The sequence below is a fragment of the Aphelocoma coerulescens genome, chromosome 6, assembly GCF_041296385.1.
Source record: "Aphelocoma coerulescens isolate FSJ_1873_10779 chromosome 6, UR_Acoe_1.0, whole genome shotgun sequence".
In the NCBI taxonomy this organism is placed as follows: Eukaryota; Metazoa; Chordata; class Aves; order Passeriformes; family Corvidae; genus Aphelocoma; species Aphelocoma coerulescens.
In genome coordinates, this window is record NC_091020.1 from 24038738 (window position 1) to 24061624 (window position 22887).

At 42.4% G+C, this 22887-nt stretch overlaps 1 protein-coding gene across 2 annotated transcripts in view; it reads left to right on the top strand.

The window, feature by feature from the left end:
• The window catches only part of SUFU (SUFU negative regulator of hedgehog signaling), a 91380-nt gene that overhangs the window by 12635 nt on the left and 55858 nt on the right, over positions 1-22887 (top strand). For both annotated transcript variants that reach the window (XM_069019902.1, XM_069019904.1), the window contains exon 3: positions 13613-13749. In XM_069019902.1, coding sequence (XP_068876003.1) covers positions 13613-13749 — 137 coding nt within the window. The remainder of the gene's footprint in view (positions 1-13612; positions 13750-22887) is intronic.

Sequence of the window (22887 nt, forward strand, 5' to 3'; positions counted from 1 at the left end):
AGGCTTGTGTTTCACTGTTGGAGGCAGACCTCCCCTGAAGCTATGGTCACCACAGGGAAATCTGATTTTCCCTTCTCCAAGGCAGAGTGCACTTGGCTTCCAAATGTCATTTGCTGGAGGTAGTTAGTACCCTTAATGAAATGAAACATGTAGGCCACCTATGGAGAGCAGCCCACTTTGTGCTGCGGTCTGTGTTTACGTGCAGGGGTTGTGGGATGAGACCACTCTTGAACTGTGCTAGATTTGGAATGGTTTTTTGAAGCATTGAAGGCAATTCATTTAACGTTTACAGCACAGTAGTTGAATTTACAAGAAGGACTGTTTTCAATAAAAAAAAAAAAAAAAGGGAAAAAGATTGGAAGAAGGTTTAGTGCTGAGCATTACTGAAGGCAAGCTCCACTTCCTGTTCAGTAGTGTGTCTGCACTCCAGTCCTGCATCCTGGTAGGATGAGCCTCTTGCTGCCATGCAGAGGAAGGGGCATAGTGCTCAAACTGGATGATTTTATGGTTTTTTTTTGCCAACAGAACTTCCATATTTATGATCTTGGCCCATTGGAGGAGATTTGATCCAAGACAGGGCTTCCTTACTCTGATCTCTGAGCTGGGTTAGTGCTGAATGATGTGGGAGAGTTTGCAGGCTCTGCTCTCCCAGCGAGTTCAGTTTGCCAGGAAGAGAAATGACTGGGGATCAAAACTGGGTCTTCGAGTGAAAGATTGCTTTATGTGATAAGATCTGTTTAGGATGTTTTAAAAATCAAGAATTAAAAAATAGTCAGCTTTTTTTTCAGTGGGACATTTTTGAGCAGTGCAGCTATTCCAGCTGTGAGATCAAAGGGTAGCTGACATTTTTTAATCCATTTGCTGCCTGGAATAGAGATACTAACAAAATGAATGTTTGAAGAAATAGATCCAAGTGCTGTTATTCATACCTAATCTGCTTTTTTTTTTTCCTCAAAGCATTTTTCGTGTTGGGAGCATGCCTTCCTGATTACTGCTAGAATAGTGCATGTTTCTGGATGAGGCAGTGGCTACAATTGGTAACAACAAATGACCACTGATAATAAAGTTACCAATTTTATTTGAAATTTGAGCTACTGGTGTTTCTCTCTCTTAAGCTGGAAACTCCGTGGTGATGACCTAACTCAGCTGCCTCTCTACTGTCATCTCAATTTTGAATCAAGGCCCAATAGGCAGTGACACCAGGCTAACAAAAGAGGGCTGCAAATCTTGGTGGTCTCCCATTCAGATGGTATTGCCTTCCTTGGACAAAGGGGTGAGTAGGGCTCCTGAGTGCCACTCTGCCTCCAGGGATGGTAAACAAGGAACGGATCACTGGTGGGAGGCATTTTTTGATCACTTGACAAAGCTGGGTAGATGGGATACCACCTGACAAAGGGCTGTGGTTTAAAGGAAGATTTTGCAAGGGCTCTTAAGAACAAAAAGGAAAAAAAATAGGCCAGAAAACTGTTTTTTTCAGGATGTAAACAGGGTGGGTGGAGGTGAAGGGGGACTTGGCCATTCTTGGGGAGCTCTGATTTAAGCCCAGAGGATACAGACAAGGGAAGGAGGGAAGAGTGCACAGATGGCTCATTGTTTTGTCTAGCTCAGCATTCTTGCACTGCTGAAGTGAAGGACAATTGTTTTAAAATCCTTTTTGCAAAGAGTGCTCTTTGCTTTCCAGCTATCCCTGGTCCTTGAGATGCAAACTGTAAACCAGGGAGACTGGTCTTAAATGCCCATTTGTTTTGGAGGGTCAGTCCAAGGGGCCCTGGGCAGTTGCTGGGCTGCAAGGCATCACTCCTATAAGGGAATGGGGGGCAAAGAGTACTCCTGGGAAAAATGCACTGCAGCATTTGGGGAGGAGGTGAGAACAAAAGGATGCACACGGAGGGGCTGATGCAGAACCACGTCTGGCTTGGGGGCCTTTACCAAAGCTATGAAATGTGGCATGAAACTGGCACATACCTTACCTGCAGTGATTTCTGATGTACAGCATAGTTTTCTTACAGTATTTCACCTTTTTTTTGGTAGCAAATAATTCATTAGTGTAAAGAAATACTGCCATTTCTAGACTGTTATTCTTTCTGCTGCTCCAGTTGCACTGGCACAGCTCATTCCCCTCCTCCCCTGTAAATTGTTGTGGCCTTTCTGGAGCAGGGGCCTTTTTTGGCATAGTCGACAAAAATAAACCATAAAGGCAGCTGTTGTTATGAATAAGGCTCAACAGGGGAATTTTACCAGTAGAACTACAGCGGTATAATTATACTGGTAGACTAGTTACAGTAAATTTCCTCATGAAGACAAGCCTTAAGATGACATTTCCTAGCTAAGTTGAATCCATATGTATAACCTTATTACGCAAAAATAATATGTCTCTGAGCCTTGAATTCTTTTTTACCCAGAAGAGTAACGTTAAGCAGAAAAGCGAAGAATTTATTGTTCAGAGATAGATGGGGGATTTTCTCTAACAGAGTGGTTATGATGGGCTGTATGCTGACCCTGGTGTTTTACTGGGCAGGTTATTCCTCCAGAAGTGATCAGGAACACGAGGAGAGTGTACCTGCTTACTGCATAAAACGTAAACAGTACTGAAATATGCTGTAAGTTGACATCTCTCTCCCAACTCTCCTCCTGTTTGAAAGACAAGCTGAGCCATTTTGCAGTTTCCAGAACTGAAGTGGTTTGGCTGAGAGGCAAAACTATTTTGCCACTAGTAAAATTTTTAGGGGTAAGCCTGGAGCCACTGAAAGGAAGGTGGGGAATGATGCTTTCTTTCCTCCTTTGATTTTTAAGAGGCAAAGATTTATTTTATCCTTTTGGACATTTTCTTACAACAAATGGAGTTTGTGTAACATTCACAAGCCAGGTGTTTATTTCTATAGAACAAAAATATCAGCCTATGATTCCTAGCCCTAGAAATTTCAAGTGCTTCAAAGGAAAGATAGTCTTGCAGGAGAAGCTTAACACTTAAAGGCAGATCAAAAAGAAAAAAAAATCTGTAGTAGACTTTTCATTGCAAATGTCTCCTGTTTCCCTTTTGGGAGTCTTTCACCAGCAGTCCAGTGCTTTCTTTTCCCTGGAATTACAGCTCAAGCTCCAAGGACCTTTTGCTGCCTGTTTCATTGATTAAGATGTCTCATGGTGCTCATCAGTATATTTTTAAGTGCACCCTTTGCAATGAAATGAGACTATGTAACAGCTCACCAGGGAAGGCAGAATTGTTTTGATTTCTATAGCTAATGAAGTGAAAGATCAGGGATTGAATTCCTGATCCATCAGGATCATAGAGACATAGAGGGGTTTAGGTTGGAAAGAATCGTGAAGATCATCTAGGTCATCTAGGTCCAGTCCCCACTAGACCAGCTTGCTCAAAGCCCCATCCAGCCTGGCCTGGCACACTTCCAGGAATGGGGCATCCATAGCTCCTCTGGACAGCCTTGTGCCAGTGCCTCACCACCCTCACAGTAAAGAATTTCTTCCTAATATCGAATCAAAACCTCCTTTCTGTCAGTTTAAAGGCATTCCCCCTTGCCCTGTCACTACATGCCCTTGTCAAAACTCCTTCTCCAGCTCTCCAGCCCTTTGAGTATTGGAAGGTGCTCTAAGGTCTTCCTGGAGCCTTCTCTTCTCCAGGCTGAACAGGCCCAACTCTCTTGGCCTGTCCCCAGTCCTCTGAGCATCTTCATGGCCATCCTCAGGACTCACTCCAACAGATCCATATTACTCTTTGGATGGAGTCCCAGAGCTGGATGCAGCAGTTCAGGTAGGTTCTCACAAGAGCAGAGTAGAGGGGCAGGGCAGAACCACTTCCCTTGACCTGCTGGCCACACCTCTGGTGGTGCAGCCCAGGACACAGTTGACTTCCTGGGCTGCAGTCACACTTTGCTGGTTCACATTGAGGATTTTGCCAACCAGCAATACATGGATGCCTACAGCTTGCTTGCAAGCTGTTGGAGTTCAGGCTCCTTAAAAGCTCCTGAATATCTTTTATGCCTCAAGTTCATTTATTGCACAGCTGAGAACTTAATTGTATGAGTGTCCTAAAAATGTGCTCATGGGTGTGCTAAAGTTGCTTCTTGCATGATTTTTCTAAATGTATGTTCTTTAGCCAGCAGGAAAGTAATGGGAGACACCAGTGTTTATATTCTATGTAACGTATGAGTCCTGATCCTCACCTGAGACTTTTAGGCAGTGCTGAAAAATACTAACTGTAGCTGTCAGTGGCTTGGAGTGTTTTTTCATATTCTTTCCCCCCCCCCCCCCCCCCCCCCCCCCCCGTACTGCTTTTGAAAGGCGCTTTGTTATGCGAATAGGTTCCTCCCAGCAGCTGCAGAACTTTCCACAGTAGGAGCTAGGAAGAAGCCAGCAGGCACTGCAAGGAAAGGTGGTGCCCTTTTCCCGGCTGCTCACTAAGCACAGCAGTACTGCCCTTCCCAGCTACACTGGCTCAAACTAGCCCTTTGCTAATGTTCTCTTGCCTGGTGAGGTTGCAGCTGAGCCCTTAGGTGAAGCTGTGGAGATGTATTACTGTTCCCCATCTATCAGAGCTAAGGATTCAGTTCCAATGTGAAGCGGATCCATGTGCAGATGAAAGGTTGTCTTCTCTAGTGCACTATGTTGTGCAGTGACTGTGTGCTTTGTTGGCAGAATCACCTCCAGCTCAGGCCAAGTGAGAGCACTGTTCTTCTGGGCCTTGTAGAAACAAAGGAAGAGTAGTTCTGAAGTGCAGCATAAATAGGCAGCTTAAGTAAAATATTACAGATCTTGATAAGTTTTCTTTTTCACTAGTGCCCTCACCCTTGTTCTGTGAATGCAATAGTAAATCCTTATTGTACTCCCAGCTTTTTTTTCCAGATCCTTTCAGTGGGCATTACGATGATACAACTCTGCTGCAACTTCCCAGGCCATTGCAGTGAAACTCTTTGCACTTTCTTTGCCAAGAAGCCTCACTTGTGGTGCTGGTTGTGGTTGTTCAGAACCTGCACTCAACACCTCACCTGGGCTGGGACTGATTCTGCTGGCCATGAGGTGGGAAGCCAGAGTAGCTCTGTGGAGAAATGTGTGAGCCCTTGAGCTGAAACACATGGTCAGTAGTCTACCATTGATCACACATAGATTATTTATTTTTAAGAAGTTGTTTTGGAAATCATGAAGATGAAATGGTTTGGTCTTGTCAATTTAGTTATAACTGTAATGGGAGAGTAAACCATCACCTACTGGTATAGCTACAACCATGCACCATAAAATAGAGAGAATAAAATGTAAGCTGTCCTCGTGTACATCTTTTGCTGGAGTAGGGAGTGACATATCCCATGCAACCTCCTGTTTCATATTTTGTTGTTTTAGTCATTTCCCGTGTTCAGTATTTGTCCATGCTGTGCAGAATGTGGAGTTAATTTCCCAGCTTTTGTGACCTTGATAGATGGAGTATATAAGCATTTCCTATATGATGAGTGTGTCATATTACTCTTTGAAGCAGGGAAAAATCATTATTTACATCTGAGAATCAAATTCCTAAGTAACTTGTTGAGGAGGGTGAGAAGTTTGTAGCAGACAAGAGGTTCAAACCTAGGTTACCTGGATGCTGTTTTAGCACTTTGAGAGTATTCTGAAGTTTCTTGACTTGGTGTTACTAATGAGGCTGATTGATGCCTTTGGCACTGGTAGGGCCTTTACAGCCTTTTACCCTTAATCTACAAGCACTATCCCTACAGGTGTGACTGTATGCTGGCACTCTCCAGAATGAGACAATAATGCTTCCAAGCCTCTGGAGCTCAAAGGGATTAACCTCCAGCAGCTAAGCATGATTCTGTCCTTCTTCCAGCTACTGCTTTCATGGCATGGACAGCAGAGCCTCGAAGAAGCCACCCCTAGATTGCCTTAACTTGCAGCCCAGCACATTAAAGTGGCCAGAAAACTGATGGTGGTTCACTTTAACATACGAGGCTGGAGATAGCACAGTTCAGGAGCTGTTTCCGGGTGGCTGGGCAGGAGCTGAGTATAGGAAACACTTCAAAACAAGTTTAACTCAAGTGTTTGTGAGTTGTCTGTCAGCTGTGGGTCCAGCAAACACAGTTCTGGATACAGAGTATTGGTAGAATAAGTTCTTACCTGTGTTCTCGTCCATGATGCTTTGTAGGATCACTTGGGTTGGAAGGGACCTCCAAAAGTTTCCAGTTGATGCTTTCTCAGAGGGCCGACTTCCCTGGACCACATCCCTGGATCCTGTTCTGGAGTTTGATCACTATCTAGTGATGCTGTATAAAACAGTTGTGTCTGCAGAATTAGGAATAAGGTTGACTTGTCTCTGTAGGTTTAGAGGAAAAAACAACTTATCTGTTGTATCAACATTTGTTATTTACAGAGACAATTTTGTAAAAACGAAATCTAAACTGTGAGTCTCCAGGCTTCAGGAACAAGATTGTCACTGGCTGAGTTTTGAAGAAGCTGAATAACAAAAATCTGTGAAATCAGTATTGTGTATGTGTGAGCAAAACTGTACCTTGTCTCCTCTTTCCCCTCTGTCCTGTAACAGCTCTTCCCTCATTGAATGGTAGCTCAGTGAAGTGCAGTTCTGTTTTCATACTGGCCAGCACAAATCAATTCACAAATTTTACTCAGATCTATCTCAATGTAAGCTTTCTAAGTGGATCCTACATGAGTATGTCAGAAAGCTGACAAACACGCCTCCAAATAACTGCAGAGTCAGTGCCTCTGCATCTCTTTGGATTTAGATGTTGGAATAAATCTCTAAAAACTATTTAACTTTCTAGAAGAGTTTTCCATTTGGTGTTGATGGCTTACGCATTTGATATGATGTACTGCAAGAGCAAGCTCTAAGCAGCAGCTGCCACAGACTGACATCTCTGAGCACTGTGTCACTCACTTTCCAACCTTGATTTTACGTGAACAGAAATCTTTGAGCATGTGTTCATTTTATATTTATATTTGCCCTGCTTATACATGAAGTTTTTCTTAAATCAAGCTATAAAGGAGTCCAGTAAGCTTGTGTGTGTGAGTTTGGGGTGGTAGGAGCTCATGGAATTTCCTGCTGAGCACTCTGAAGAGATAACCATCTGACATCCAGATAACCACCCCCTGCTTCTCAAAAATGTTTTTATGTGAGTGAATACTTTTTAAATGTCAGGAAACAATCCAGGAGAATATGTGAGTAAGCAGGTAGTTTTTGGCTGAAATAACACTTCTGGATGCTTTTTAAGCCTTTTATATAAAGGGGTTGCTGTGCCTATTTTCTTACGAAATTGCTTCACAGGAGCCTCCCAGCATGCGATCGGGGTTCTCGGAGGAGAGTTTTATACTGTTTGACAGCTGCACTAGAAACGACTGCTTCCTGTTAGGAAAGATGCAGGAAGCTCTAGGTAGGGTCCCCTTTTTTCTTTTTTTTTTTTTTTTTTTCCCCTGAAGCTCTGGAATCAGAGTCATTTGCTTATGGTGGGCAGAAATTGTGCAGTGCACCTGGAACTTGAATTAAGAAGACTGGCTGTGTATAATCTTGTTTGAGGCACATCAGCTCTTGTCTGATGTCCTTTCCAGGAGATGGAGACACTGAAGTATTTAGCTCAGTGGCTGCTGAAAATTTCTCCTTTGGTTTTGGACAGGAGACCACCCTTTGTATTCCTTGTTAGGGGGCAGTGAAAGGGAAGTGATTCACATCTCGGGTGATTCAAGTGATTCTCAGGGAGGACCTATGAAGTCAATCACTGGGGACCCTGATGCTTTTTGAGACACCAGTCCTCTGTGTTGCTAATAGTAGTCTCTTTGCTACCTAATAGAAAAATCTTCTGGGATGGGTATTAGCTCTGCAGCCTTAAAACAATATTGAGGTTTGGACTCTGAAGTACTTTGGTCTCATCAGGCAGAGCAGTGGATACTGCCAGTCACCTTTGTTTGACCAGCTTCTCAAACTTCTAAAAGGTCCTGGGAGGCTGATCTGGAGTACTGAAAGCTATGAATTGGCAATTTCTGTGTTGGGGGTTTGGTGGGTGGGCTGGGGATTGTGGGTGGAATTAAAATTGCTACTGATGCAAACAACAGCAGCTCTTCCTGATGTCAGGTTTAGAAATGTAGCAATACTATATTTCTGCAGCCTTCAAAATGACATCAGAGTAGCTCACCAGCAGCAGAACAGGTAACTAACTATCTTTCTAGAAGACGTGGAAGGATGCAATTAAGGAGTTGAAGTAAAAGACATCTTAAGTGTCTTCAGAAAAGTAGTGGTGAAGGAGCTGAAAACTGAGTCTAAGACAAGTCGTTTCAGAGTACTGTGACCTTGCTTCCCAGAAGAGACATGGTTTATCTCCCTGAAGCTATTGGGAGTGCAGCTGTGACATCTGAAAGTACAGTCCTAACTATCCCCAAACAGCCTGAAAGGGCTTTCTTCTTGTTCCCAGGCTGAAATAATCATGGTGATTTCCCTATGTAAACTCCCTTTTCCAGGGATTGGTTCACTTAATACATTTATATGCACATACTCTTAAACTCTCAAAAAATAAACACCTGGTACACTCTGCTCCTTGTACAGAGCTGTGTAGCTTTCAAAAGCAGAATTGCAGAAATACTGCCATTTGCACTGCAGTGAAGCAAACCTTCTCTCCTTCCTTGTAAAAGTGAGAATGAAAATGCTTTGGCAAATAGCTTTGATTTAAACTGAAAAGCCTCTGGTTTTCAGAGCTGCTTTTAAAGCAAAGGGCTACTTTGGCTTTTGATCCTCTTAAGCTGGGTTATTTGATGTGAAAAACGCCCTGGATACTCTGCTGCAGAGGGGAGCAGCTTTTCAGTTCTCTGTGTGTGGCTTCAGGAGAGGGCCTGGCAGAGCGTGGGGTGCTGAGGGGCTCAGGGGGGCCTGGTTGCACAGCTCTGTAAATAAAGGGGCCTCTATTTCTTTGGATTCTTTTGCTGGAACTAAATATCATGATCAGTGAAACTCTTACCTCATTAAAGGAACAAGCCAGGCTCCTCCAGCATATGCGCAGTGCTGCAGTGTGGTGTGTTCTGCTGAGCTGATTTGCTGAACAGATAAAGGGAGTTTTAACCCGAAGAATGGCATGTAATGTATGACCTTGGCTTTTGAAAGGTTTATTTTTGTTCTTTTGACAAAATAAGGTTTTAATATTAAATATGGGGTTGGATTTGGCTTGGCAGATACCAGAGCCTTCTATTACTGCTGTAGTCATAATATAAAACTATCTGATGTGTGCCAGTGAGCATGCAGCAAGCCAAGAATTTCTCCATCAGTGTTTATTTTTGTGAAAACGAAGCTGGTTGCTTTGCAGTTGGGTTGGCTAAAAAGGTGATATGCCCTTGTGCTGGAGGGTGCAAAGCAGTGGTGGGCACAATGTGGTCCATGCTGACTCTTTATACTTGGTGTCTTTAGTTTGGGGGAAAAATATGGAATTCTTTCCCCCCCCTTCTTAGTGTTTTAGAAGTGTTTACAAGAAACTTTCACTCAAAACTCCAGGGTTCACCAGAACCAAGGCGTAAAACAAACTATGTGAAATATTCAGATCTGTTAGTACAGAAACTTAATGCTGTATTGCAGCTTTCAGTTTGTGTAGCTGGGGCCATGCATGGATACAAAATACTAATGCTGAGGTTTCCTTCCTGCACACGTTCCATCTCAGAGCATCATCTGAGATGATCAAAGCTGAGGCGCTTTTGGACTGCTGCATTGCAAGAGTTTGGCTGAAGAAATTACTTCAGTGCTGAGATGCTGAACTGAGCTCCAAAGTCTTTGTTCTAAATTGGCTGTAGTTTGAATTAGTTACCTTCAGATTTAAACCATGACCGCCACCCCCCAAAAAAAAACCCCAAAAAAACCAAACCCAAAAACAAACAAACAAAGCACCCAAACAAAAAAAAACCACCAACAAAAACACCCAATCAACCTAACCATGACCAAAAAAACCCCACACCAAACCTACCATCTCAGTCCTCACCTCCCCAGCTCTCAGAGAAAGCAGCCCCAAATAGTGCCAGCATCTGTAGATCAGAGTCTGTAATCAAAGTGCATTGCCTCTGCAGCTGGCACAGTTGTATCAGGCTGACCTGCTGGGAATGCTTTGCTGCCCACTGGAAAGGGAGCAGGTTGGTGCAGGTACAGGTAGCAGAGAACTGAGTGGGGAGGTCCATGGAAGAGGTCATGGCTTCCATGTGCTTTAGCAAGATTTCTTCTATCTGTAGGTTATTCTTACCCTTCCACCCAGTTTTTTTGTGGAAATGAGGCTTGTCCAGTCTTTCTCTTCTGGAAGTATTGTTTGGGGTTTTTAGTTTGTTCATTGATTGTGGCTGGATGAAGGCGGCTGATTTTCTAGAAGTCTTCTGGAAGTTTGGGGGAAATTTGGAACTTAAGGAAGAAACACAAGTTTGAACATCTGCAAGCCTGCAAGGTGTGGTGGGCTTTTTGTCCAGCTTCTTGTCATCCTCCTAAGATAATCCTTAAGCAGTGGAGACATAGTCTGAAAGGAGGAGACTACCATAAGAACCCAGTGTTTCCACATGGAATACAGGAAAGGAGTCTCTTCATCCTTGTGAGAGATGATCAGCCGTTTTCTCTGTCTTCCATTGCCACATGTATCTGGAGATCTTGGGTTTCTAACTGGGAAAAAATCGTTTCCCATGCTACTTGCCTCTCCACCAGCAGACTAATGCATCCTTAACATCACAAATAACGAAGTTGGGGCCAGTGTAAGCACTTGTAGTAAGAAGATATCTATAAGAGAAGCCAAGCTGTGTAACTTGGCTACTGGATACTTCTCTGTGATTTTCCTTAGACCAAGGGTCAGAAGCATACAGGAAGGTTATAGGTCTGTGTAGCTCCTGAAGCTCATGTCTGCCTCCATTCTCTGCAGGTATATCCCCCAAACCTCATCCAGGAGCTCTGATCCTGGATTATGGTCCGTTGTTCAGTGGGAGAAATTTCATGGCAGCTGTTGAAACTACATTGAACTTACCTTCAAATACAATACTTTTTTTAAGAATAAAAGCAAAACCTCTGGCAAAAATACTAACAAAATTACTATGCTAATTACATTTTGAATATTAATATTTCTTTCTATTAAAGACCTGTCTAAATTAAGCGTGAAGTATTTGCAAAGTAATCACAAGTTTTTAAAGCCACATGTGTCACAATTTCCTCAAAACCAGATTACCAACCTAAAATTAAACAGATCAAAGACTTCTACTTTATAGACCGTTACCTTGGAACAGCTGCACAGTGCAGGTGAATGGCATGTTTTTAAATTTTCCCTGTAACTGTATTTTCAGCAACTTGTCACCATTAACTATTCAAAACTATTTTAAGTCTAATCTTTAAATACAAATTTCTTACATGCAAACAAAATTCTTCTAAGATTTAACTGTTAATTTGAGAATATAAGCATTGTATTGCTGCTGCATTTTCTGACTGTTCTTTGGAAGATACATCTTGAATTTTTGGGGAGATTTTTTAAATCTTAAAAGGGAAGTAACTTAATGCTTGTTTCCTTATGTTTTATTCTATTCAGTAGTTCTGTTTCAGTCTCACTGCCATACAAACAAATTAATTTAAGTAGCGTTGCCTGCTAGCTTTACTGCTTTGTGACTACTGGTATGTTGCTAACCAGCAATGTTCTCCTAAATATAAATGTTGCTTTAGATTTGATGGATACTCACCTAAACACTTCTGTTACCCAGTAATTTTCATATGGATCAATGTAAAACACGTGTGGTCCTCTTTAAACAGTTATTTTTGGGAAGCAGAGATCCAAGAGGTTAAAAAAAAAGCCCAGTGAACTCTATCTCATTGCATATTAGAAGTAAAGTTGTGTTGTTTCAGAATGTGCCTTGAAAGGAGGAAATTCAATAGGGAGCCATCTTACTTTCCAAAATATTTAACTGTGAAAGATCAGCTCGAAGGCTTTTTGTTAACTTTGATCTTTCATAAAACTGACCCATTCATAATGTGTTTCAGTTTCTGGTTTATGCTTTTTCCTGGAATCAGTCCTTGAAAACGATCTACTTTGAAGTGTTTTTGTTTCTCCCTTTAAGAAATATTTATGTTTTTTCCTTTACTAACTGATATGTGAAACTAATAAAACACTATAGGGGGGCTGGATGTTCAAGGTACAACTTTGCATTTGTGAGGCTGTCACTGTCCTGTATCAGTCAGTTAAGTAGGTCTGCATGTGTGGTTACAGAACACAGGATTCACTGCACATCTAGATTCCATCCTTGGCTGGCTGGTTATTCACTAAGCTCTTGCTTTGTCTGAGAGCCAGATGTAATGATTTGACTTGTTGCTTAAAAGTGTATACTTCTCTCCCAAAAGACATTTTATATGTACCAATTGAGCGTTTGAAATGTGTTTTCTGGCCTGTTCGCAGGGAAATTGTTTTCATAGTATTTAATTCTCAAATTCTTTGTTGAGGATAATGTGGAGAGAAATAAAGATGGACATCTTGTTGTATGTTGTTATACTAATATTTGTTATATTGTTTACTCCTCTATTGCAGACGTCAGAATGACTTCTAATACTTTATTGTTTTCAGTCACAGATATTTTTTCAATTTCTTTTTCCTTAGCATTTTAAAAAAGAAACTTTCACTCAAAACTGCAGGGTTCAGCATAAAGCAAACTGTGTGGAATATTCAGATTTGTTAGTACAGAAACTTAATGCTGCGTTTCAGCTTTCAGTTTTTGTACCTGGGGCCATGTGCAGATAAAAAATACTAATTTTGAGATCCCTTCCTGCACACGCTCCATCCCAGATGGTTGTCTTATTGTAAAGCTGGGGTCCTTGTGGACTGCTGCATTGTAATTACTGTTGTTACCTCTTTGGGTTTTTCAAATAGAAAGTGCTCTGATTAGTTTCCAGACTGCTCTGTTTGACTGATTTTAGTAGTACAGTGTTATTAAGCCTTTATGCATTGTATCTTTCATATGCACCAGCAAGGTACCAGCATCCAAGACATTAATGAAGTTTCCCCAGAAAATTTGCCAATGGCTGCAGGTGTCAGAGATCTGAACCTGGAGAATGATTTGGGCTTATGAAAGCTTCTGTAAGGTGTTTTTATGCTCAGCATAAATCCTTCCTTTTTTCCTCTGCCTTTGTGGAGCAGTCATGAGCAAGGGATGCAATGACAGTGGTAGAAATCACATGGATGATCCTAACTTGCTTTCAAATTTGCAAGCTACTCAGTACTTCAGTTGTATCCCACTTCTCAGTGCATAGAAATTTGAATTCATAAAGGTGGAATAATATTTTCTGTTATGTCTTTTCTTTGGTGTTCCCATTTAGCTATGAGTGTAAAACTTACAGTGATGCTTTAAAGACAAATTCAAGTTGTTGAAAATCCCATGAGTCCCAGGAAAGTCATGGTTCCAAGGCTGAATTGTTGTGATTGAAAACATTACTATGATAGTTATCTTTGAAATTGTATTACATCAGCCAATCTCACCATATTATGCCATTAGAGCCAGAGTAGACTGAAAGGGAATTTCTCAAACATATCTGTTCTATGAGGAGAACACTCATCCTTTTTCCATGGTCCTGATCTTAAATCCTGCCCTGGTTACAAGAAGTGTGTTGTGACTAATTATTTTTCATTCTCTCCAGGTTTACAGGAACAGATGGACCGAGTGGTTTTGGGTTTGAGCTGACATTCCGCCTGAAGAGAGAGACGGGGGAGTCGGCACCGCCCACCTGGCCGGCAGAGCTGATGCAAGGCTTGGCCAGATACGTCTTCCAGTCAGGTACCATAGGGTTAAATACACAACCTCACTTTTTCCTGCTCAAGTTCTGCAGAACCACATCTGTTACAGGGCGTGACACTTGTCTGTCAGCACCCAGTCAAGTCTTGGGAATTGTCTTTGTGTGGTCACTGTCTTTTCATGGGTGAGAGGAGGTCTTCAGAGTGAAATGGGATTTGGTAGGGTACTTAAGGGCAAACTTCTTGGTGACTAAGCTGGCAATCAGGGCAGAGACTTCCCTGGTTTGGTTCCTGCAATAATGCAGGACCATGTTTTTGACCTCAAAGCCAAAGAACGATTTATAGAATGAAAAGAATCATTGTACTATGCATACCAATCTGGCATGAACCACCCTCCAGTATTATCTTCTGCTTATCCATTCTGTTTTTTACTTTATATTCACCATGACTCTTTAAAGGCACTGCTCAAACTCATGGTAATGGATTCTAGCCTCTGGGTGTTTAGTTTTCAATTTTCCTTATGAAAAATAACAGTGTATGAATCATAAATTCACTTCTTTCTTTGACTATGAAATTGGGTGTGAGCTAACACCACAATCATCATACAATGGGCAAACCACATGCTGGGTTACCTTAGGAAAAGCATGAGCAGCAGATAGAGGAAAGTTATTACCTCTTTGGCATGGGACTGGGAAGGCCTTTCTTAAAATACTGAGTCCTATTTTGGGTCTTTAAGAGATACTGAAAAACTGGAGAGTGTTCAAGGTGGTCAGGGTTCTAGGGCATGGGAGCCATGAGAAGAGATGGAGGGAGCAGGGCCAGTTTAGCCTGGGAAGAGAATGTGCAGGGGGATTTAATTGGAGCCTACAGCTGTAGGGAGGGTAGTTACAAGATTGTGGGGTCAAGCCCTAGATAGTACATCAAAGGGCTACAGCTCTGAACTGCAGTATGGGAGGCCCTGGAAAAGCTTCAAGGAAAACTTGCTGACAAGGAGAGTGGCAAAGGACAGAAAATGGTTTATAAGAGAGGTGCTGGAACTCCATTCCTGGAAAGGTTCAGGACTTAACAAAGCTAAGTTGGCCCTGATCTAGCATTGGTGATGGCTCCACTTCAAATAGGGAGGCTGGACGAGAGACCTGCAAAGGCCCCTTAAAATATTACAGAAGCGTTGGATTTGGGGTGTTTTTTTCCATACTGCTTCATGCCCTTCAGCAAGCAGCTGTGTGCTGTAACTGACTGTTACCAACCATTCCTTGCCTTGTATAAAAGAAATCTGTATGCTGTTGCAACAAGTGAACAAGCTCTAGTTTTATTTTAGTACAAATTTGATTATCACATCTCTTTTAGAAAAGAATTTTCTCAGGCTAAAATTGTCTGGTTAATAATAGACATCATGTTAATCCTGACAAGATGATGCATTTAGAAGTAAGACTTGTAATGGGGCCTACTTTATCATGTTTCTTCTTGATCTTTCAGAGCAATGCCAGTTGACCACAGCTAGATGCAGTAATTTTCTAATTTAGTCAAAGATCTCTCACTACATTGCTCTGCAGAGTCCCCAGTACTTCTGCTACATCTAACGTGTCCTGCTTTGTTTTGTTTTACTCCCTTGAGCTGTCCTCTCTCAGGATGGCAGTGTCCAGAGCAGTTCCCGTGTTCTTCCTTGTGTCACTCCTGGGTAATCAGGCACCCAGTCCTCAGCAGTGTTACTTTCTTTTCTACCTAGTAGAGTTTTTTCCCCCAGTTTGACATTCTCACTCTGCAGAGCCAAGTGAGCTTCTGCCGTTGTCTTTTTTTTCTTGTTTTTTTTACAGGACTACTCTGTCCAGATGTTGAAACTTTAAAACTGAAGTATTTGAAGGGTTGGTTCCTCTGAAGCCCATTAGGCATGAGGCAGGCTGTGGCATGACAGCATTGTTTTACACGATGAAAGGTTTCTTTTTGCTCAAGTTCTTCCTGACTGTAGTGCTTAGAGCATTTGTCAAATGGAACACTGATAAGTGTTGTTTAACTCTGTATGTATGTATGTGTATGTACCTCAATGTTGTCTTCTTCAGTTATTAAAAAAAAAAAGTCTGTCGTGTCTCTTTAATACTCCAAAGAAGCCTTAAAAACATTTGATGAACCGAAACAACTTGAGTAAAGCTTAGGAATCCACCCTGAACAAGAAGCAAGAAAAAGAATAAAACCGGCAGAAACTTTTTGGATAGGCTCCAAACACTTTCACATGTCAGAAGATTGCTTACTCTGAAAGCTGTACTAAGAGCTAAATTCTTATCTCTTGATAAAAGCCAACTTTTAGTTATCATAGAGGTGCTCTGCTGAGTCCAGCTGAAGCTGGGGGAGAGTAAAGTGTAGTTATACTGCTGCTGAGCCTGAGCATTTTCAGGGGGTGACGAGTGAGTTGAATATTCACCTAGCAGCTACTGCTGTCCTAAATATTATTCCTGTGTATTGCAATTGCAAAGCATGTCTCATTGCAAGTGATGTATTTTTCTAACAAACACTTCTAGGCAAATGAATGTTGCATTCCTTTGTTTCTCTCACTCTCCTGCACTGTGGCAGTGCTTTAGAAAAGCAACCTTCTGCATTGAATTTCAGACCTCTTTCAGCCTTGGCTTCTCTGTTCACTGTAACAAGCGCTTGGTGCTTTTGATTAAAGGGCAGTACTTACCCTCCTTCAACAAAACCAAGCTTTCAAGTCTCAAAAAGTTTTATTTGTGGCTTTGTCTGTTCTTAATTTTATCACTGTTTGACCATGACCACAAATTCCAACTCTGTTAGTTTTAAAAAAACCCCAAACCTTGAAAATGAAACTTTGCACAATTCCATGACCTTAGCTTGTCATGGTTTGTGGGTCTACTGCAAATATCTCATGGTAGAACAAATTTATATTTCAATTCAAATGAAAAGGAAGAAATGCTCTTCCTACAGAAAGCTTTTCCAGAGCTTACTACAATTGTTAACTCTTCATGTACTGCAGTATTACAACCTTTAATCACTACAGAGAGACTATGGTTTGTGTTTTCCTGAAATTAAAATCTGCATTTTTTTTTTTCTGTCTAAGGTAAATTTAGGTTGTTTTCAAGGGTCTGTCTGATCTGTGTCACGAAGGCAATATACTGATGTAGCATGGAAACAGGTACATGTGTGTATGAGCTCTTGCTGCTTCCATGTTTTTTAGCTTGAAAGAAAGCAGCTGCAGCTGTCAGGTACAGGTTTTGAGAAATTGTCATGAAAACTCGTCATGCATAGAGCCTAAAGATAATGATGTGGCATATGTCATGGTTATTCTCCACAATGCACAAGTTGTAGTGAGGAATGAGCCAGAAGTATTAAGAGGATGTTCATGAATTAGAAGTTTGCAGGTTGGCTGAGCTTGATCACATTTACCCCAGAACATATCAGCATGAGCAGGCTGAGCCCCTGCTGGTTTAGGGGAGACAGGTGGCACCACAGGAGACTGGAAAACTAGCAAATGCTGTTCTTCACATCCCATTAAAAAACCTGTATCAAAATCAAAACAAACTCCCACAATAGGAAAAAAAAAGTTTTGAATTGGTCAATCAGATTTCAGGTCTTAAGAAACTGCTAAGAGAAACAAACCATCTAGAAGGCATCCACCGAATAATGGATGTTCCAGCATGGATTTATCAACAATAAATTGGAAGAAACTAACTAACAGGTACCATAGGAAGCAGTGAATGTTGGTTACCTTGAAACTACTAGACTTTTTACATTGTCCCAACAAGTGTGTGAATGAGCTGAGGAAATGAGATCTTGGTAAAAGGTAAAGAAGAGGGCTGCAATACTGGTTGGATATTTAAACTCTGAGTGACTGTCAGTGTGTAGTCATCAACCACCAAAAGATGGGTGGAGCTGGGAAGTACTGGTGTGCAGTAAGGGCAGGGAAGCACAACAGGTGCAAGGTCTTGTCCTGACACAGGAATAATCCAGTGCAATCAGCTGGGGGAAAGCAGCAGTTCTGAAAGGAGAAGAAAACTATTTGGAGTTACTGTTACCAATGAGCTATACCTAAACCAACATGCTCTTCACGCTGAGAGATAGAAGTGAAATTATTCTGATGCATAAATAGAAGTGTTCTGTGTATTGCATATGATTGGGTCCTACACTGCAAGGGAGAGGGAGAGCATTGTATTTAATTTTGGGCAAAAAGCTTCAAGTCAGATGCATCCCAGTTGGAAGGAGACTGGAGGAGAGCAGTAAGAATGATCCAAAGGTCCTGAAAATATGACCTGTGAAGGAACGATCAAAAGAGTTACATTTGTTTAGTCTAGGGAGGAGAAGATGGAAGATGTGAGAACAGTCTTCAAATATGCAAAAGGTTGCTGTAACGAATAAAGTAATAAATACATTTTTCATGAGCCTACTGGGGATAGGAGAGACTAAAAGTTCTGTAATTTAACTACTAAAATTTCTGTAAAATAGGCTTAGGGTTTGTCATTAGAAAAACTTCTGAATGGCAAGTGCAGTAATGCATTTGGATAGTGGCAGATTCCCTATTGCTGCATATCTTTGAGAACAAGTCAAACTGTTCGTCATGGATATTTGTCAGGCAGAGTTGATCCTTCCTTTAGGCAAGGGCAGAGTAGGAGCCTTCTTAGTCTCATTTATATTATAAATATGTCTTGAATGACTGAGTGTTCTTTTCAGGTCTTCTAAATGTAATTTTTTTTTATTCCATAAATATGTAATTTATCTTTTCTCACAGTCTCCTGATGACTAGGATGCACTGAAAGATATTTAACTGTGAGTTTGATGTCTCAACTAATTGCAAAGTTGAATTTTAATATTTGACCTTTGACTAGTCAGTAGTAGGAAGCTGTTTGCATCTTGGGTACTGCAAAACAGTAGTAACAAAATGTGCAGGCAAAGAAAGTAAGGATGCAAGGTGCAATTTTTCAGTGGCAATATAATGTAGACTTCAGCTGAGTACTTCAGAAGCAACTTACATGAATTATTCCTTAGAAGCCTTACTACTTCTGAAAAGTGGATTGGACAGAACCAATTCTAGTAGGTACATGACAAGTTATACATGTTAAAAACAACATGTCAAAACAATGACTAAACTAACTATAGCTGGTTTGGTTTGTGTTTTTTTCCCCACAAGCACCTCTGCACTGTCATAGTGAGGAATCCCCTTTTCAGAGGATAAGATACAAAATATATCTGTTATTTCTGTGAAACCTGTAGGAACTTAGTATCTATGAGCTTCTGTCCTCTGTCATGATTCAAGTCCATGGCCCAATTTCCCAAAGTCTCCCCTGGAAAGGAGGATGGTTCTGCTGCATGGAATTGCCCAAGGCAGTACAGCTGCGCAAGCCTTTGGCAGCCAGGCTGAAAAGCAAGCCCAAAATGAGGTACATGTAGCCTTCCTTTGTAATTTCTAACATGTCATACTTTCTTCAGGTAGAAGTTATTTTATGACAGCTTGTCTCTAGTTTAACGAAGGACACACACACAATTCCTGCCATGTGCAGTACATCAGTTTGGGGCCATTATGCCATCTCTCTATGCTGCAGTTTCACCCTTTGTTTAAACAAGGGTGATTATGGAAGTTGTAAAGGCTGCAGGCGTAGATGTAGACTCTTCTTATTCAGCACTTTTCACCTGAATCAAGTTAGTTTCATCTGAGTCATGGAGGTTCTTTGTGTTTGATGGGCACTATAACTTTTATACTGGAAGTGAGGCTCAGTGGGATTAGGGGGTCTGATGGGGGTCACAAACCTGCAGCCATTAGCCAGCAAGATACCTTGGCACCTGCTGTCCCACCATAACCACCGGGCCTCATCTTCACATCTCCTGGGGTCCAGAAAGCTTCAGTGTAGTAGCCTCAATGACTCTTTGCTTGCCAACATGTTTTCAAACATTCTTGACACAGGCCAATTTCTGTGTGTAAAAAGGAAAAAAACAAAACAAGCAACCAAACTCTAAACCTAAAACAAACTGCTTGCTTCCTTGAATACAAATGAAGCTTCTCTGGCTTGTTTGTAAAGCTCTTTATTTCTTCCCAGGAGGATGACTAAAGCCAAATAAAATCTGCCAGTAATTCATATACATTTTTCCCTGACTGTACCCTTATCTTTTCTTTTCCAACCCTAGGCCGATTTATTAGTCTCTTCTGGTTGCTAAGGCTCTGTAAAATATATTTTTTTTTCTATCATCTGTTTGTAATATTGACCCATTTCCAGTGTAGAGCTGGCCCTGGCTCCTCTCTAGTATTCCAGGATTGTAGATTAAAATTGTGTGGAGATTAACTGCGTTTTTTAGCTCTACAAAGAAGTATAAATCAACATCAGTTTCAATTCAACAGAACCTGTTATGCAGTGAACTCTGCTGCGTGAATGCTGAAATTGTAGCACAGTAAATTGCTGTAGGTGAACAGGACTCCACCAAGTGTGCAGGGGCTGCGTGCCTTTATTCTGCAAAGGGGTATGGAAACATTAAGTCACCGGTTCCAACTTAACCCAAGTTTGTCATGGCCAAAAGCTCTCATCATCTGATAGTTATTCAGCAGTCCATGAGAAATTGGTTGGGTTTTAGCCTAATTCCTCTTAGATGTTTCCCATAAAACAAGCTGTTCTGTGAGCAGCAGCTCAGATCGAGCCTGGTCCTCTGTGTTTTTGTGCACTGTGTCCTGCACTGCTGCAATAAATCCCTTTCTCCCCATACTGCTGCCTGTGACCTTACCTCCCCTGTACTTCCCATCCCTCCCCCCAATCTCCTAAGATAGCCTTGTCACATCCCCCAGCTTCCAGCTGGGACGTACGTACTGTGACTGGTACCAAATGATGTGCTGGCTGATAAAACAAACCGGTTGCTGGTGTGCAGAGTGGTTGGCTGAAGAGCTGGGCACAACAGGCAGCTGTCAAGCTCGTGCTTTGGTCTCTAACCTGTAGCTGGCTTCCTCTGGAGCTCGATGGCAATGCTGAAGTTGCTGGTGACGGAATTGCCAGATGTAACTCTTGTAAATTGTTTTGAAAGGCATTGCAGCTGTTGGTTGCAGATAGACCTGGCCTTTTTCACTCCCTGTTGTAGATCTGGGTTCCCTTGGTTAAATTATTGCAGGTCCCCTCTGCAGGCTTGCAAAGCTTAATATTATTTGTCAGTTTGTATGGCTGTAATTTTTGGGACCTCCAGAGTCTGATGCTTTTATCCTCACTTGTGGGGCAGGGATACCCCCAGCTCTGTTCTGTGGGTGGGTGCTGAGGCACAGGCTTGCCAGTCCTTAGACAGCAGCTTTGCAGTGGCCTTGGCCATGGCTGAGGCTTCCCAGGCTGTGAACTAGCATGCAGCTGGTGGCCTGTCCTTCCTCTCTGTGAGTCCTCTCTTGATCAGAGTGGTTTCAGGTGTGGGTGGTAAACTGGCAGAGGGCATAGAGCAGGGACACAGCTGTGAATGCCACCACGTGGGTGGTGTGCCTGTTCTTCCTGACAGCACAAGTGGAGTTGCATGGCCTTAGATTTTGTCTGGTTATATTGACTTCACTTCTCTTCCTGTTCACAATAGGAAGGGTGGAATTGCCCCTTTGCAATACTGGAGGCACCCCAGTGCCACACTCAGTCCTGCTCTTTGCCTTGGAGCACTGTCACTTCATCAGCCACTGATGGGATAAGCTGGCCATTATTTTTGCTGGTTGCCATGCTTTTAGTGAGTAGCATCTTTCTGGCCCTTGTTTGTGACTTGCTGGGACCTTGGGCAACTCTAGAGAATCTCTTCCCCACATATTTAATTCAGCTGCGGTATAGAAAAACCCTTGCAGCCCTCTGGCCAGGTTTGAAAAGTGCAGGATAATTTCTCAGGAACATGAGAGGAAGGGACCAGCACCACTGCTGAGAGACATTGCCTTTTGCTTCATTAGCACTGGTGCTGTGAAGCAGGGCTGGGCATGAGGCTCCTCCCAGTCAGAAGTGTAGCAGTAGGAAAGCACGACTGGAAACCCAGGAGTTTCCAAGGACACCTGTACTCTCATTTTACTTGGAGGATGAAAAGCCTATGTTGTATGTTGTGACTAAGCTACTTATATAATATAGATTAAAGCCTTTTCTTCTCTACCTCCCTAATCTTCCGCAGTTTGGGCTTTTTTCCTCTCCTGCAGTTTGTCTGTACTCATGGGTCAGGCTGGTTACTTCCTGTGCCTTGCTGTGGAAGCCACTGTTGTCTTTCCAGCTTCTAATTCTTGGCTGGAAACAGGTCTCTGACCTTCTCCAGCCGCAAAGGATAGGTTCACACTAAGGCATGGAGAGACTTTGTGCCAGGAGCAGAGGCACAGAAAGCCTTTGTTGCTTATAAAAGACTTTGTTGAAATAGAAGGAAAGCTGTCTTCCCCTAGACTGCTTTACTGATTACATAGTATTTCCAGGCAGTAAGTGAGGGATCTCAGTGCTGCCTGAAAGAGAAGGCTTGTTTGTAGCTGCTACTGCAATTTAGATAAAGTAGGTTTAGGCCCAGTTTGAGTTGGCGAGATTTCAACTGATGCTGTCCCTTTTAATTCTGTCAGCTCATGTCCTGTTCCTGCCTGGGAACTGAACTTAGCTTGTTGTTTTTCAGCTGTTCAGTACAGTTCATTCAGTTGGTTTATTTAAAAAAAGAAAAAGGGAAAAAGAAAAGGGGGTGGGAAATTTGTCTTCTCTGTGTTTTACATCAGTCCGTGTGCCCTGATGCTGCTCCCAGAGAGTCAGGGGTGGACACAGCACCAAGACTTGTAACTTTGATACATGGTTATACTTAGAAATGCACAAGTTGTTTTAGCCTTCATATTGCACATGGGCTGCTACTAGGAGAGGGAGGGAAGAAGCTGGCACAGAGACCTGGAGGAAGCTGTGTGATGCATCTCTGTGCAGGGCTGCTGCAGCAGCCTAAGTGGCAGAGGGACAGCCAGCAGGCCCCACGCCCAGGGACGCCTGGATGCTGGCCCTTAGCAGGTGTTTATCCAGAGTGGCTGCAGTTCAAGATCAGGACTGATCTGGCCGATGTTTTCTGCCTGAAGTGGAGGGGAGCTGAGCTCTCTGCAGGAAGCCTTTTCTCCATCCTGCCCAGAGCCTCCCCACTGCAGGAGAGTGATGAGGAGCCCACATGTTGGAGACCAGCAAGCTCTGTGAGGAAGAATATTTCTTAACCCTGGAATAAGGAAGCAGGGGAGAAGCTGCACATGGTCAGC